Below are 15384 nucleotides of genomic sequence, written 5' to 3' on the forward strand. Positions count from 1 at the left end.
ACTGAAACACATGACTCACAGGTTAAGATCACTAGAGCCATAAAGGAATCTCAGGTCTCCTGTGCCCTTGTTCTCTGATCTTTCCACTTTAGCAAAACACCATTTGCATAATTTCTGTCTAATGGGCACTTGGTCTTACGGCTGCTGGTAGAGATGCACTTTGACATTTCCAAGGGCACTGAAGCAAGGAATTTTACTCAATAGTTTCTTTTGGAAAACCAAACATGCTTTATTTCATTTGTTCACAATTTATTTAAACATCTCACATATACAAAATAGGTACAATTTAATTTTTCTGCTTGTTTAAGTAACAAGGCTTCTTTGGAACCAAGGAAGAGAATGGAAATTAGACTGGCAGAGAGGAAATGCTGAATCTAAAGAGAACCACTCTGGGCAAATGATCTGCATGTATTTAGTTGGGGATACGATGGCAAATATGGATGTTAGTCTAATTTTTAAAACCACACAATACAACGCAATACAGAAGGGTACTTCTTCTCAAATTATTCCAGCACCATCAACATTCTTCAAGTATCTGAAATACTGCTAGTTAGCACCTTTGTGTTATGAACAAAACAAGTACCTCAGTTCATGTCTGTCTAGGTTAGCACCTAATGAGGCTCACACTCACAGGAAAGTCTTTTGAGGTAGTTTAAACCTTTGGAAGTTCGGGTTTTAAACTTCCCTCTGTGGAAGATATTCAGAAGCCACAAGTGGTGTGAATGTTCATGGTTTTTATTTTATTTTTCAATTTTTATTTTGGTTTTCTTACAAAGTTTGACATGTTCCACAACAGGTGTCTGATTGTTGAAAAGTATTTCCAAATCTTTTGGGAAGGGGTTGCAGGGAGGGAGTTAATTGAACTATATTGCACAATGCTCTGATCAATCTTTTCTCTTTTGCTCACAATTTAAGCAAGTAGATTGTGCAGAAGAAGTGGAAGGATTCAGCTTTCAGTTAAAACGAACAAGAAGAACAGGAAGGAATGGCAAAGAGAGAGTTTGTTCAGGTTTCTTTTTTTGGTTTTTAATTTAGGTTTGAGTTCGTTTATTTGAAACAGACTGGGCCAACATCTACACGGATTTCTTGGTCAGCATCACCGATGTCCAAAGGTGCAATATCAAGGAAGGGCAGGCGAGAAGGCTTGTTTGTTTTGTATTCAATGATCGTCTTCTCCCATTCATTTGTCTTTTTCTGTTTTAAAAAAGGAAGGGAAAAGATACATAAAGTAGCACTATTTCTGAGTCTGATTTAAAGGAACTACTTTTTGGCTTGTTCAAGTCAGTCTGAAAATATGTGTCTCAGATCAACAAATTATCTCTGGATATGAAGTATGAGGGATCTTCAGGGTAACAGCTTCTTGTTTAGTCTCTGTTAAATGTAATTAAGTATACATCCAAGTGGATTATTTCTACAACATTACTTTCAGGATTGGGTGTGTGTTTGTGTGTGTGTGTGTGTGTGTGTGCGTGTGTGTGTGTGTGTGTGAGAGAGAAGAGGGTTTCTGATGGATATGCAATATTGGTGTAAGTGAATGTTAAATTATATTTATAGCATATTAGAGGCACTACATTATATAATTTTCCTTTATAAGGAAAATCATATAAAGAGTTGAGTACATGGCATAATAAAAAATAACAAAATATCTTACAACTATAACTTATATCTTATGACCTTTTTTTTTTTTTTTTGTCTTTTTCATTTTTATCGGTACCAGGGATCGAACTCACGACCGCCTGCTTGCAAGGCAGGTGCTTATGCCGCTGAGCTAAATCCCCAGCCCCCTTATATCTTATGACCTTTAAACTCAAGAAATTTTAAGTTCTTGGCATACGTTACTGTTTATGAAACTCACATTAAAGTAAAAAATATCTAATGCATGGAAAACCAGTCATTTACATATTTAAGTGTACTTCAGAAGGCAATATCTGATAGGAACTCTCTGGATTTAGTACCAAAGTTTAACTAAATATATTTATGCAAAAGGATCAGTAAGTTAGGTCTCTTATTCATCTGCTCATTTAATGGTCTAAACTAGGACTCCACCTGCCCCACTTCCCCCAGTACTTCTCTATTTTACTATTACTTACAGAGCAGCCATCCACAAGAACAGTGTAAGTGAATCTGCTGTTGCCCTCGGGAATGAGTTCGACATCATTAGAGCCTTGAAGAATGACAGCCTTGTTCAGGCTGCCAGTCTCCTCATCCATGTAGGCGATGCTGTTCCTGCAGTGGTAGGTGATGTTCTGGGAAGCGTGGTTGGCCAGCAGGCGCATGAAGGCAAGCTGAGTGGCCATTTCCTTGGAGGTCACTCCTTCCATATTGTATTCAAACTACAGAGCAAACAGTATGGAAATTCTAGTTAAGAGGAGAAGGATTCAGACACCAAACATCCAAACATCTAAACAGTCTGGAATAAGAAGAGATAATGGGCTCATATTCAAGACTTCAGAAAAGGTGCTTTGGAAGGAGCTCAATTCAGGTATGTTTGAAGCCCCACTCATCTGGGTCATCTAAAAACACCCATTTCAGTTAAGTGTTAATGTGCTTTGTCAGAATAAGAGAGCACTGAGATAGAGTCAAGTGTCTTTCTTTTTCTGTCATTCTGTAATGTAATGCATTCTAATAGATATTCAGTAAAATTGGTGAACAGATTTGAGTAGAAATTCAGAAAAACTGCTCAGTTTTTGTAAGGTGCATGGTGTGGAGCTGTGTAGTGGCCAGTAAACTTTCACACTACATGCTGTTAGCTTGTTTTGTCAATAATTATCAAGTAACTCAAATTTGAATAATAACTGGATTATGTGGCTATGTCAAATCACATATTTTCAAGTCGATATATTTTCAAATCAATTCATCTTTTAATGTGCAATCTAGGACACAGCTGAAACCTGAGAAAAGAACAAATTCTTTTTTTAAAAAAAAAATAAGTCCATTTTGGTAAGGGATTAACACACAGATAACTAAAAAGCAAACATTTCTAAGGAAATAACCTGCAGTAGAAACTGGAATGATTGGGATTTCCTCACCTGGCTACCACCATTGATAGTTTCTCCCAACCAGATGTGTTTCTTGGGTTTGGAGTTCTTGTACCAGCTCTTGGGCATGATGGATTCAGGTTGGGCCCGGATACAGGTCTGGCCAGTAGAGAAATCACAGTATACTTTGATAGCATCCATAGTGCATCCTTGGTTAGGGTCGATCCAGTAGTAACCTTTTCAAAAAAAAAAGATCCAGATTATACAACTTCTCAATGAGCACAATACACATTCTAATAATAACTAGTCAATGATGTTGATTCCCATGAGAAGCATTTTGATTACACTGTTGTATTGTCTACTCCACACTTAACAGGAAGTAGGTGGCTATTTTTAAGATTAGACAGTTTTTTTCTCTGTTCTTCATCATTCCAAATCAAACCAAGGTATTCACTGTTACAAAAAGAGCAAAAATACATGTGAAGAACAGCTTGAGGATGGGTGCTGATTGGGAGAAGAAACTGATGTTTCATTAACTGGGTGTGATTTCGTGTAAGGTGAGTTCTGCCCAGAGCCATCTGCATTTGAAATGTCAATGGGAAAGGATTCTGAGACACTCTGTCTGACCGCTTTGACCTACCACTGCTCCACTCTGGGTGGCTGAGCCGAAGATCACGGCATGTGCGAGCGGGGTTCTTCCTAGAGCCTTCAGGGGTGAGAAGGGTCTCAATCTGGTTGTTGAGAGACTTCAGAGTGGCATCGACTTCATAATCCTTCGGTCTGAGAGCAGGTGCTGAGCGGGGCTGGTCAGCCCTGTAGAAGTCCCCATCGAAGCCAAAGTCATAACCACCACCACTTGCACCAGCAGGCCCAGGGGGACCTGGGGGACCAGGAGGGCCCTGAGAAAGTCAAAGAGGAGAGGAGAGACTTGGATTTGGTTACAGGAGAAAGGCATCAATGGCAGCATATTTTCAATTGAACTTCATACACAAGTGTATTTTAATAAGCAGAAAAGAACCAAGTTCATGTGAATGAATGACTTTCTTTCAGGCACCCCTGCAGGATGAGTTTAAAAAGCCCACTGAATACACTTTTCTTGACTTCCTCCCCACCTTCTCTCTCTTTTTATGGTATTGGGAATTGAATCTAGAGCTTTTGCACTGAGCTACATCCTCAGTCCTTTTTAAAATTTTGAGACAGGCGTTTGTCAAGTTGCTAAGTTGCCCAGGCTGGGCTCAAACTGTCAGTCATCTTGCCTCAGTATCCCAAACTTCTGGGGTTACAGGTATGTACCATACCCAGCTTGGATCTCATTAATATACTGAAGTGGGTCACCTATAACCTGTTTTTAACATTGCCTTGTGTGAGTCTGAAGAAAATGTGCCTTCAGTCACTGATATTTTTCATTATTTCCCCAAATCATACTCACAGCAGGTCCTTGGCTACCCTGAGAGCCTCGGACACCAGCAGGTCCAACAGGACCAGGTTGTCCAGCGTGGCCATCTTTGCCTGCAGGACCAGAAGGACCAGCAGGGCCCTAGAGAAGAAAGACACCAAGAGAGTGAGCAAAATCCTGCAAAGTTTGTCAGCCAGAACCCATTTCAGAAATGAGCTGTTTCTTAGCTTTACCTACCCTGGGACCAGCAGGACCCACAGGGCCAGGAGAACCTTGATCACCATGTTGACCCTTAAAAGAGAGAACAGAAAAAAAAAATCACACTTTCAGAATGTGTTGTCAATAAACGATAGACTTCTGTTTTCAAATTAAATAGAAATTTTTAGTTTCAATGGACTCTGGATTAAGAAAATTGAAAATAAACTGGGGGCTCTTTTCTCCCATTACGTCTATTATATTCAGTTAATTTTTTCAAAAGATATTTCCACAGTCATTCATCTAATTGTATTTATTCTAAGTAGAGCTGAAGGACATTGTTGCCAGGGGATTGTAATATATGTATGCTTCTTTCTCCTTTAATCCCTGGCTTTTCATGTTGGGATGAAATAGTGTTATCCTTGGGAAGATGAAGTTGGCCAGAGAATGGGAAATGGATATGAGGTAGGATGTTTTAGGAGAACAGCAGGGAACATCTGCAGAGGGCCCTTCTGAGCTGAACGTTTCTAAGGCCAGTTTGCACATGGGATAGTCACATCTTACTTACAGCGAGACCAGGGAGACCTTGCAATCCATTGTGTCCCTTAATGCCAGGAAGTCCTCTGGGCCCTTTATCACCAACCTCTCCCTTGTCACCTCGGATGCCTTGTGGGCCCTATAAGGAAACAGAAGGACAAAGAGGACTTTTACCTTTTTAAAAATATAACATCCGCTTTTTCACAAATATGATATGATCCATTTAGAAAGATAAAATGAGATATCCAAGGGTCTGCATGGGTTCTCATCATTTCTGGTAATCTGTTTTAGTTGAGCTATTTGTAGATCCTGATGATTATTTAATACAAACTAGCTCAAAGGCTTTAAAACAGACCAAGTAATGTCTACCAATTCTCAGCATGGGCTTTTTTCTTTTTGTTTTTTAAAACAGGATCTCACTATGCCCTCGCACTCACAACAATCCTCCTGTCTCATCCTCCCAAGTACTGGGAATACAGGCAGTATGCACTACCACACTTGTCTCTACCTACTTTTTAATTGATGGTTTGGAGTGATTCTTATATATTAATTTGTATAGAAAACTTCACCATGTACATACACTTGGACCTCTTGGACCAACAGCACCAACAGGACCAACAGACCCAGCAGGACCCTGTGAATCAGAAAAGAAAAACACAACCCATCAGCGAAGTCCAGGATCGTCCTCTGGTGAACCCTCTGTTCCCAAGCCCAAGAAGGAGACAACACGAAGGAGGTGGCATTTATAGACTTACAGGTTCACCGCGGTTTCCATGTTTGCCAGTAGGACCCACGGGGCCGTGAGGGCCAGGTGCACCTGCAGCGCCAACAGGCCCAATGTTGCCAGGGTAACCGCGCTCACCCTACCAAAGACAAAGTGAAGCTTAGCATGTCTGGCTTCTATTCTCACCACTTCAATATGAGAGAGAGATGAAAAGTGTAGTCACCTTGTGTCCAGGTTGACCATCACGACCTGGAGGACCATCGTTGCCAGGATTGCCCTGCAGAGACACCATGTACATGAAGGCTTTTGTTCTGTAGCTACCTTGCCTCCACCGTGCCATGTGAACCCCTTTCAGACTGTTTAACAGTAGAACTTATCAAGCAAGACATTTTGGGAGGTATTTTTAATAGTTGGGTCCAAATTTAAACTGTGTTAGATATATTCCACATCCCAGGTAAATTTGTTATTTTCTATACTCAGGGCATTTCTTGCAAATATTATGGAGAAAGACTGTCTAGATCAGAAACCTGAAGCAACAGGACCTCTGCTTGACACATGAGGTCACACACAGTGGAACTCTGCTTACTTCCATTTTATAAACAAAGTATTGGACTCACATCGCGACCAGCTTCTCCAGGAGGACCGTTGACTCCAGGACTGCCCACATTACCAGGGGGACCACGGGCCCCAGGAGGGCCTGCAAGGCCCAGAGGACCAGGCTCACCCTAAAGAGGTCAAGGAGATAAAATAACAGTGCTCTTACTGGATTGAATGCTAACTCATCCTCCCCAGATGACCATGACCAGGAGTTTCTATTAAGATGAGAGAAGGTCAATTGAATGAAGGTGCCACCAGAAGGTAAGAAGTGTCGTGCATGTCATCCTTGCCTTCCCACTTCGCACTTGCAAGGCCAGTGTTGTGTTGTTTTGGAATGTAACTCTCTGTGTATGGGACGCCTAGCTGCATCCAGCATATCCCAAGTAAAGTGAATTCTTAAGTTGATAAAGTTTATGGAGATGAGATGGTGCCTGGTTGCTGTCACAGAGAAGGTTAAATGAAATGATTCAGAACTTCCAGTATTTCATTCTTCCTGCAGGATAAATGATGCCAGCATTTCATATTGCAGAGGAGTAAATGCAATTAGAGCTTATATCATTCTCAAGCTTGCAGAAAGAACAAAAATCATTCTGCATAATGTTATGCTGTGTCTTTATAGTGTGTGTCTAAGTAAGGTGGTATTAAAGCTTCTTAGATAAGTGACATGTGATCTGTATAAAGAAAATGCCATGAATAAAAATCTTAAGTGGAGTTATTCAGTGATCAATCTGTCACACTGAAGTGGCAGCTTTTAAAATCTTTTATTATGTTAATGAGAATGTCAAACACTTACCGAAGCACCAGCGATACCTGGCAGACCACGTTCACCTCTAGAGCCAGGGAGACCCAGAATACCAGGAGCACCAAGAAGACCCTGAGGACCTGGGGTTCCAGGGGGTCCCTAAACAGGAGAAAAAAAAAGCTGAGTATCACTGAGAAGATCCTAGCTGATGATACTGGTTAGACTGAGAACCTTGAGAGTGAGTGGTGTTTATAAGGTTTTTATTGTAAGACCCCTCCCGTTAGAGACAGATCTTCTTTTCTCTGGTGACAGCAATGAGTTTACATCTTGGCATGAATTCTTTTTTCTTCTTTTTTCACCCGAGACCAATAGTATAACATTTTAAAATATGTTTTAAAATTCATGAAGCCATTTGGGAGAGGGATAGTTTTTATAGATTCTATGCAAAGAAGCACATCTTAACCTTGGCCTTGAAGGTCAGATAAAGGCACATTTTGAGTGCAGCAATCCTACTGGGCAGTCTGTGCTTAAAGGAATTAATAGCTTACTGGGACAGGTTGATTTACAGTAGGACGGCCACAGCAGTGGGATTCTGTTCTAATGCTGGCTACCTGAGTGCTCTCAGTGGGGCCGCTGTGGTAAATAGTGATTCCTTCATCGACTGTCATTTCTATGATGTGCCTTTTTGAACATCTGCTTAGCCTATGGCATCCAATGTGTGCTGGATTTTCTAGATCAACTGAGTTCTACCTCAGAGCCCATAACACTCATCAAAAAATACGTGCCACTGGAGGATTTGTGCAGGGGCTTTCTTTATTCTTTAACTCAGCATAAAGTATTAAGAGAAAGAAGCCTGAAATCACTTACAGCAGTACCAGGCTCTCCAGAAGGACCCTTCTCTCCAGCAAAGCCAGGAGGACCACCTGCCCCTGTATCTCCAGTTCGGCCAACTGGACCTTGGTCACCACGAGGACCTCGGATCCCTTCTTTACCAGCAGGACCAGGGGGACCAGGGGGGCCAGTGATACCCTGTGAAAAAAGTGTACAATGTCTTCTACATCTGCTAACTATCATACACCTAGAAGACAGCAGCAGAGGTTCACATAAACAACAAAGCAATATCTTGGCCATTTTGGGGAAAGAGTTAGGACTTTTTAACATTGTCATGGAAAGGAGCAACTCCTGTCTTACTTCTCCTGAGGAGGTAACAAAGCAAACAGTTGAGTGACTGTCGAGCCTCCGTGAGGAGAGGCAAAGCCTTGCTGCTGGTACTCCGGCACAGTCAGAACTATGTGGAGTTGTGAGCGTGAGATTCAGGTGAGTAAGAGCTGCGTTTTGGAGTACTCTGCCCAGTTCTTTTTGAAGAAAGCCAACACTGGCATTTAGTTCATAATTGAGGAGTCACATATGCTCTCAACTAGGTTTAATTAAATGCCTACGGGGAATGAAGATTTTTGCTACAAACCTGTAAAAGGGTTCCAAGAAGTCAACATCTTTGCTAATTTTTCCCTGAAACTTTAACCAGAAGACTTAATCCTCGGTAATTAATTAAATTCTCTTGAGTCCTGACAGGAGAGTCTAAATCAGAATTAAATTAGAGGCCAACCCACCTTTAAATTCAGGAACAATTGTACCTTAACAACAAAGGCAGAATGCTAGCCATAAAGGGTAATTACATATAGAAATATCTGATATGTGACTAAAATTATTCTTTTTTAAAATTTTGAACAAAGAGATCATGCCCCTTAAAGGGGACTGACATTTGCATAAATAAAAGCCTCTTAAACTGACACTATAAAATATAATTTGTGATGGTTTTGCCTTAATGATTCAGGAAAAAATTGACTGGAAAAGTAACAGCAAATATTAGTGATGTATTTTCATAGGAAGTTTTTTTTCCCACTAGTCTACCAGAGGGCAGGCCTTTTGGTAGGAGGAAATGAAGACTTATGTTTTGAGGGATGAACTTACAGAGGGTCCAGGGGGACCTGTCCGTCCAGCAGCACCAGGGAAACCAGTCATACCCTAAGAATGGAAAATATAAAATTCCACAGTCAAACCAATGCCAAAGATTTGGATAAGACAGGAATTTCTTTCTTTGAAAATCCTTATAAACTGAAGAACAGGCAGCCATGCAACAGCTATCTTTTAACCAAGACCCTGGAGGCTCTCCTTCCCGTCAGCTTCTTTATCTGAGGGCCAACAGCTGCCATGTCTGAGTTTTGCACTAAGGTTTGATAGTCTCCTTTGAAATATTAACATGTCATCTGATGGTTTACGAGCAAGAATACTATACATTTTGTTATTTAGTACACATTATTGTGCATCCATCAGCGACTCTCTGAACCATCTGGCTGGGTGCTAGGGAAATGGGTGCTGGATAAGTGATGGTGTGCACAGAGGAAGGAACAAGTGACCTGGAGCTCAAATCACTGCTCCGTGAATGAGTTGGTGGAGGACCTGCTGGGAAGCTCTGGCTCTCCTGAGAGTCAGGGTAATTGCACTGGATGCAAAGGGGAAGGACCTGGCAACCCAGAAAAAGGGGAGTAGTAAGAAAATGATCAAGGGGGCCAAGGAAATGCTGTACCCATTTCACAGTTAAACTGCTTGAGGCTACTTTGGTTCTTACCTCAGGGGAAGCGGCAGTAACTCAGACTGTGCTGAGTTTTAGAGGGCACTGACAGTCATGTAATGGACTTCAATTCCAATATTGGAATGGCTCTGATCAGAATAAACCTGAATCTCAATGTCTCCTTGTTAGAGTTTGAATTTACCAAAGATGCCAGAACTTTCAAGTTGTCCCTAATAGATTCTGAAGGGTGAAAAGTGATTCAAATCCACCATAAATACTCACAGGGGGACCTCCATCACCACGACTTCCAGCAGGGCCAGGGGGACCATTTGGACCCTAAATGCAAGTAAAAAGATGGGGTCAAATCTCAAAACACAAAACTCTTGTAAGTCATACTCCTTTATTCAGACTCATTCCCATATGTAAAATAAAATTCAGAAATGCAAAATAGTTGTCTATATCCTATGAAATATTTCTATTTTAATATTGTAACATGGATTCTTGAAGAATCAGACAATATTTATAAAATTTTTATATAAGCTGCAAAATGGTATGCAAGTTTTAGCTTTTCCTTTTTTAAGAACATCATCTTCAATCTATATATTCCTTGCTATATAGTAGGTACTTTGCTGATGAATGTTGAACCTTAAAATCTCATGGGTAGCTACACAGGCTGTGTTGACCACCAGGGAAATCAACTTACAGATGGGCCTGCAGCTCCAACAGGGCCAGTGGGGCCAACAACACCATTTTCACCCTTAGGCCCTTTGGCGCCTCTCTCTCCTTTAGCACCAGGTTGCCCAGCAGCACCCTGTGGAGAACAAACAGTTGCAGCTTGGTATTCAGACTCATTCTACTTGCATTGTTTTCAGATTGATCTCCATTATGTGATACTCACAGCAGGACCAGCAAATCCATTAGGGCCAGCAGGACCAACTTCACCACGCTCACCCTGGGTAAAAGAATGGGTTCAAAATACCTTAGCAACTCGAAGTCCATGAACATCTAAAAGTTTCAATGTTTTTGTATCCAGATGACCCAGATTTTTACTTACAGGGCTACCTCGAGGACCAGCAGGGCCTGCAGGGCCAGCAGGACCAGCTTCACCCTGTGATGGGACCAAAGTTGAGTTTATTAAATGCCTCACGTACATGCTCCAGGAAGCAGGAAGGAGCAAGAACATTGGTGGACAGATGTTCTTGGCTATGGTCAGAGTTTGTAGTTGCCTTGAGAGAGATTACACATGCACATCTCAGAGTATCATAAAGTGGATTCTTACTCCACTTAATATTGTATTCATCATAAGGGTCAAAGTGGTATGGGTTTTACACTTGCAAAAATACCACAAATTGGTACCCATTATATTAGGAGGAGGACATTTTAATTTTGAGATGGACACAGGGATGATCTATTTACTGCCAGTTTTGTAATACAATTAACAAGGTCTATTTTTAGTGGGCTGTTTGATGCAAAATGGGCACACTATGTATCTCACTGATTTATTTTTACAAGGCTTTGAGAAGGCTTAGTGCATTAGGATATTGTAATGAGCACCAGAGAAAGTCTTTAAAAGAAATGACAGGGATTAAATTATAAATTAGATCACTGGTACACCTATAAGAAGCGAAAGAGAATCGTAAACACACAGCATTTGTTTTCTGTTACCCTATCAGAATAGTTTTGTTTTTAAATAAGTAGACTTTATTACAAGCTGTGAGATTCCTGGAGTTCTTGGGATTAGGGCAGGTAGAAAAGTTTAGATAGTGCTTTTCACTTAGAAAGGTACAACTCAGTGAAGATGCAAGCTTACCCGGTCACCTGTGGCTCCAGCTGGACCAGGGGCACCTATAGCACCAGGAGCACCCTAATACCAAAAAAGAGACGTGTCTAATGAATAGCACTTCGAACCATTAAAAGTACATGTTGCCATTCCCACCTCAGTGCTTTTACAGTATCAGAACACTTTTAATACACAGTTTGGTTGGACATCAAGGAGACCTTTAATACATTTCAATACATTTCAGTTCTAATTCTGAAGACTACTAGAAGTCACTTTCAGAAGGTACGTGAATTCCGGAAATACAGGTTATGGAAACATCAAGGGCAGATTATGAATTTGGGAAATTTGAACTCTCTGCTCTTGTAAAATTCCCTAGAGAGAAGAAAATGAGTAGCCTCACCAGGAATTGTTAGAACAGTGTCACTGGGGAAAAAGACCATTATTAGTACAGGGCTGCAGTTAGTTAGCAGCTCCCGGGGAGAGGTGAAGAGAAGAAAGTAAGGCAGACTGTGGCTTGGAAGCTCCATGAGGTGGATACCCAAGCAGAGCAATTATTCCATATGGGATTATCTTTGGCATCTGTAGGGCATTAACAGCTAATCTTTGGGGCTGTTCTTTGATAAACTCCTGGAGCACACTTTTACATGACTATAGACCTTGTTATGGGGCCTGGGATCTAACATGTCAGAGGATTATTGTTTTGTTTTTAAAGCCCATCAGCGCTTAACATTCTGCTAAACCTAGACTTTTTTTTGCCTATCATTTGTAGCTGGTATATTTAATATCAGCAAAGGTAGAAAATGCAGGTTATAATTTTCAAGTTGTTTTGAAATTTTCTTTTGGCACATGTAAAATGATGTTACTAGTGATAGGTCCAAAAACAAATCTAATAGTTTTTCACTAACCTTGATTCCTTTCTTCTGGCTCTATTTTGAAAACTTTCTCAATTGAAACTGAGTGAAATGTGAAAACCAAACATCCAAGGACAAACACACATAAAAACAAAATTCTACTTACACGAGCACCATCCCGGCCAGTGTTACCGGGTTCACCTCTGTGACCAGTTTCTCCCTGAAAATGTAAAGCAAGAGCACGTTTTTGTCTTCTGACTAAAGTTTTGAGTCTCTAAGAACCTAAAGTTTTCTTAGAGAAGATATTATACCTTTTGTCCTTTAAGATTTTTAGTAATTTCTACCTTTTTATAAGATGTCGAATGAGGGGAAAAATCAGAGATAAAATTCAGGACTCTTTCCAAACTGTTGTTGAATGCTTGTTTTCTAACGTCCACACACCCCTCTGCCACATAATCAAGCCAGGTACAAATTCACATGGACAGAATGGTAAGGCACCATCCCAATGGGCCGCCGTGCCTGATCACTCGTATGGCATAGCTAATGCGGCAGCACGGTTGACAGCTGTTCGATACAGCTTTTTCCCATTAATTAGGGCAGGATGAGGCATTATTGTTAGTGGCATTAAAATGAGCCTCATGTATTACTCAACACCATCTGTTTCCATGAAATTCCATGGTAGCAAGGAATTTTGCCAGATTAGTGTGAGTTTAGAAGTGCGTAGGTGCTGGGTGGCAGAGGGAAATGTGTGTAGATACATATCAAAATGCTAGCAGACTCCCTGCCAAGAATTGTAAGAAATTGGGCATCCTTGCGCTGTAGAGTTCATCAACAGTGTGCATTAAGGTCCTGTGCTAACGGTAGAGTTTACCTTCTCTCCCTTGCCTCCAGGTATGCCAGCAGCACCTCTCTCTCCCGGGAGGCCTCCAGGACCAGACGCACCAGCAGTGCCAGGAGCACCAACCACACCGGGTTCACCCTTGAATCAAACACACGGGAAGTCAATTATTTCAGTGGCAAAGGAAGAAAATGAAGAACAAGGCCTTGATGGATTCCAATCTAAATGTCTCATAGCTAGTATTTGTGCTTGCTTAGCGACAAAAAGGAAAGCCATTGAAAAGCAGGAGGATGGCCTGGGAGGTGTCACTAAGGATGCCTGAAGAGAAGAGAAGCCAGCTTCCAGTCTTCTCAGGGGTGGTACACGGGTGAAATGCATTTACCTACAAAACTTTCTCAAAGATACAACTCTCCATGGAAAGAGACCTCATCAGCGGAGCACGTGTTTGAGTTTAAAGTTCCGGAAGGATACACACTCTACCTTCCATGTTTACAGAAACCTTTAAAACACTCCACACTTCAGGACCATTGAATGGCTTCCAAAACAACACATCCCTTTGAAAGTATCATCTAACGCGAATGTAGTAGTTCCTGCCTTATTTATTCTCTCCTTCTTACCTTATCCTCATTTTTCTCTTATAATATCTTTCCTCATACTAAAATAGCTTTTACAATTTCTCTCTACATTTTTAAATTTGAAGGTAAGAACAGGAATAATATGAGTTACCTTCTTTTTGCTGTGGTTAAAGTGACCTGTTTTTAGACAAGCATAATTTAATTGATTTTAATCTAAACCCTGTTGTGTTATTTTGGAACAGAAGTTTTCAGATTTATGATTTTGAAGCAAATGTAGTATTCAGCTAATTTTCATTATTATACATTATTCTATAATTAAAGTTTATTTTAAGAAATTTTACTCTCTGAAGGGTGTTAACAAGGTAAACATTTGTAAACAAAAATGTCCAAAATGTATAGGATAGTTCTCAGTTCAAACAAAAGTATAAACAACTTGATAAAAAAAACTTGACACCGATTCTTTACTATGTATATAACACTGAGATCCCTCTACTTCCAGTTTTGTTCTGGAATTATTCAGATCCACTAGAAAAACTGAGATGAAAACTGTCATAGACCTGAATATAAATAAAAATGTGGAAAAAATTATTCTCTTGTAAGGGTTCTATTTGTTGAGGGACAGATTGAGGTGTACTGGCAATCCATAAAACAGAGTTTTACCTTGTTTCCATCAGGTCCTGGGGGTCCAGAAGGACCTCTGTTGCCAATGGGACCGGCGGGACCCACAGCACCGCTCTCGCCTGGGGGACCACGTTCCCCCTGAAAAACAGCAGTTAGATGATTGTCACTTTCATAGATACTGATTTACACACCATAGATTTAGATTTTTAGTCTGGGTTTGGCCACTTTTTAGGGAGTTAAAAAAGTTTTTTTTGTTCTTAATTTTTATTTTTTTGTTCTTAATTTCCACTCACAAAATGAAGGGGTGGCATGAGATAATCTCCAAAGTTTCATTTGGTTCTAATGCTCTGAGACTACAGTTTCAAAATTTGTTGTTTATAGACTGCGATATTTAATCTTCAGCATTTACTTTCTTGTTTATTATTTACTTGTGGGATAATCTTGTTTATTAATTATTTACTTTTCTGGGATAGGTTTATATGGACAAAACACACATGCCAATTCTTTATAATAATAAGGAAATGGCTGTAGCATTTTAGTTAAATAGTAATGTCAGGCGCAGATAAGTAAACTTATATATTTTTATAATGTCTCCTTTTATAAATTTGTGCAATAATGGTATAATGGTTATAATATTTAACACATATGATATGTATATGTGTGTGTTTCTAATTTATCTATTGTATATCCAAATATCTCCCAGCTTCCATATAAGTATTTATTGCACAGGTCCACACTGCTGGTCCACATTGCAGGTCCACATGATATCAAAAGAATTTAAAATAATGATTCTATGCTATTATGGTTTTTTAAACACTAATTTGGGGCTTCCTATGCGTATGATACCTTTGTAACATAATGGGATATGTTAGTAGTAAACTAACATTCCAGTTATATCCACAAACTAATTTTTTTCTTTTTTGTGATTTCTTCAATGATTTTTTTCTTTTTTTCAATTTTTAACTTTTTCCTAGTATA

At 40.1% G+C, this 15384-nt stretch overlaps 1 protein-coding gene across 1 annotated transcript in view; it reads right to left on the reverse strand.

Moving 5' to 3' along the window:
* Nucleotides 1-719: 719 nt before the first annotated feature.
* Nucleotides 720-15384, reverse strand: part of Col1a2 (collagen type I alpha 2 chain) — a 35382-nt gene continuing 20717 nt past the window's right edge. The window contains exons 31-52 of the mRNA XM_005006037.4: nucleotides 14446-14544; nucleotides 13244-13351; nucleotides 12539-12592; nucleotides 11552-11605; nucleotides 10796-10849; nucleotides 10640-10693; nucleotides 10445-10552; nucleotides 10024-10077; nucleotides 9141-9194; nucleotides 8037-8198; nucleotides 7221-7328; nucleotides 6448-6555; nucleotides 6054-6107; nucleotides 5862-5969; nucleotides 5687-5740; nucleotides 5138-5245; nucleotides 4612-4665; nucleotides 4408-4515; nucleotides 3619-3877; nucleotides 3030-3214; nucleotides 2091-2333; nucleotides 720-1194 (exon numbers count right to left, since the gene is read on the reverse strand). Coding sequence (XP_005006094.1) covers nucleotides 1048-1194; nucleotides 2091-2333; nucleotides 3030-3214; nucleotides 3619-3877; nucleotides 4408-4515; nucleotides 4612-4665; nucleotides 5138-5245; nucleotides 5687-5740; nucleotides 5862-5969; nucleotides 6054-6107; nucleotides 6448-6555; nucleotides 7221-7328; nucleotides 8037-8198; nucleotides 9141-9194; nucleotides 10024-10077; nucleotides 10445-10552; nucleotides 10640-10693; nucleotides 10796-10849; nucleotides 11552-11605; nucleotides 12539-12592; nucleotides 13244-13351; nucleotides 14446-14544 — 2337 coding nt within the window. The 3' untranslated portion in view covers nucleotides 720-1047. The remainder of the gene's footprint in view (nucleotides 1195-2090; nucleotides 2334-3029; nucleotides 3215-3618; nucleotides 3878-4407; nucleotides 4516-4611; nucleotides 4666-5137; nucleotides 5246-5686; nucleotides 5741-5861; nucleotides 5970-6053; nucleotides 6108-6447; nucleotides 6556-7220; nucleotides 7329-8036; nucleotides 8199-9140; nucleotides 9195-10023; nucleotides 10078-10444; nucleotides 10553-10639; nucleotides 10694-10795; nucleotides 10850-11551; nucleotides 11606-12538; nucleotides 12593-13243; nucleotides 13352-14445; nucleotides 14545-15384) is intronic.

This window comes from Cavia porcellus, unplaced genomic scaffold (genome assembly GCF_034190915.1).
Source record: "Cavia porcellus strain 051 isolate PalLab524CR breed Dunkin Hartley unplaced genomic scaffold, mCavPor4.1 scaffold_2, whole genome shotgun sequence".
In the NCBI taxonomy this organism is placed as follows: Eukaryota; Metazoa; Chordata; class Mammalia; order Rodentia; family Caviidae; genus Cavia; species Cavia porcellus.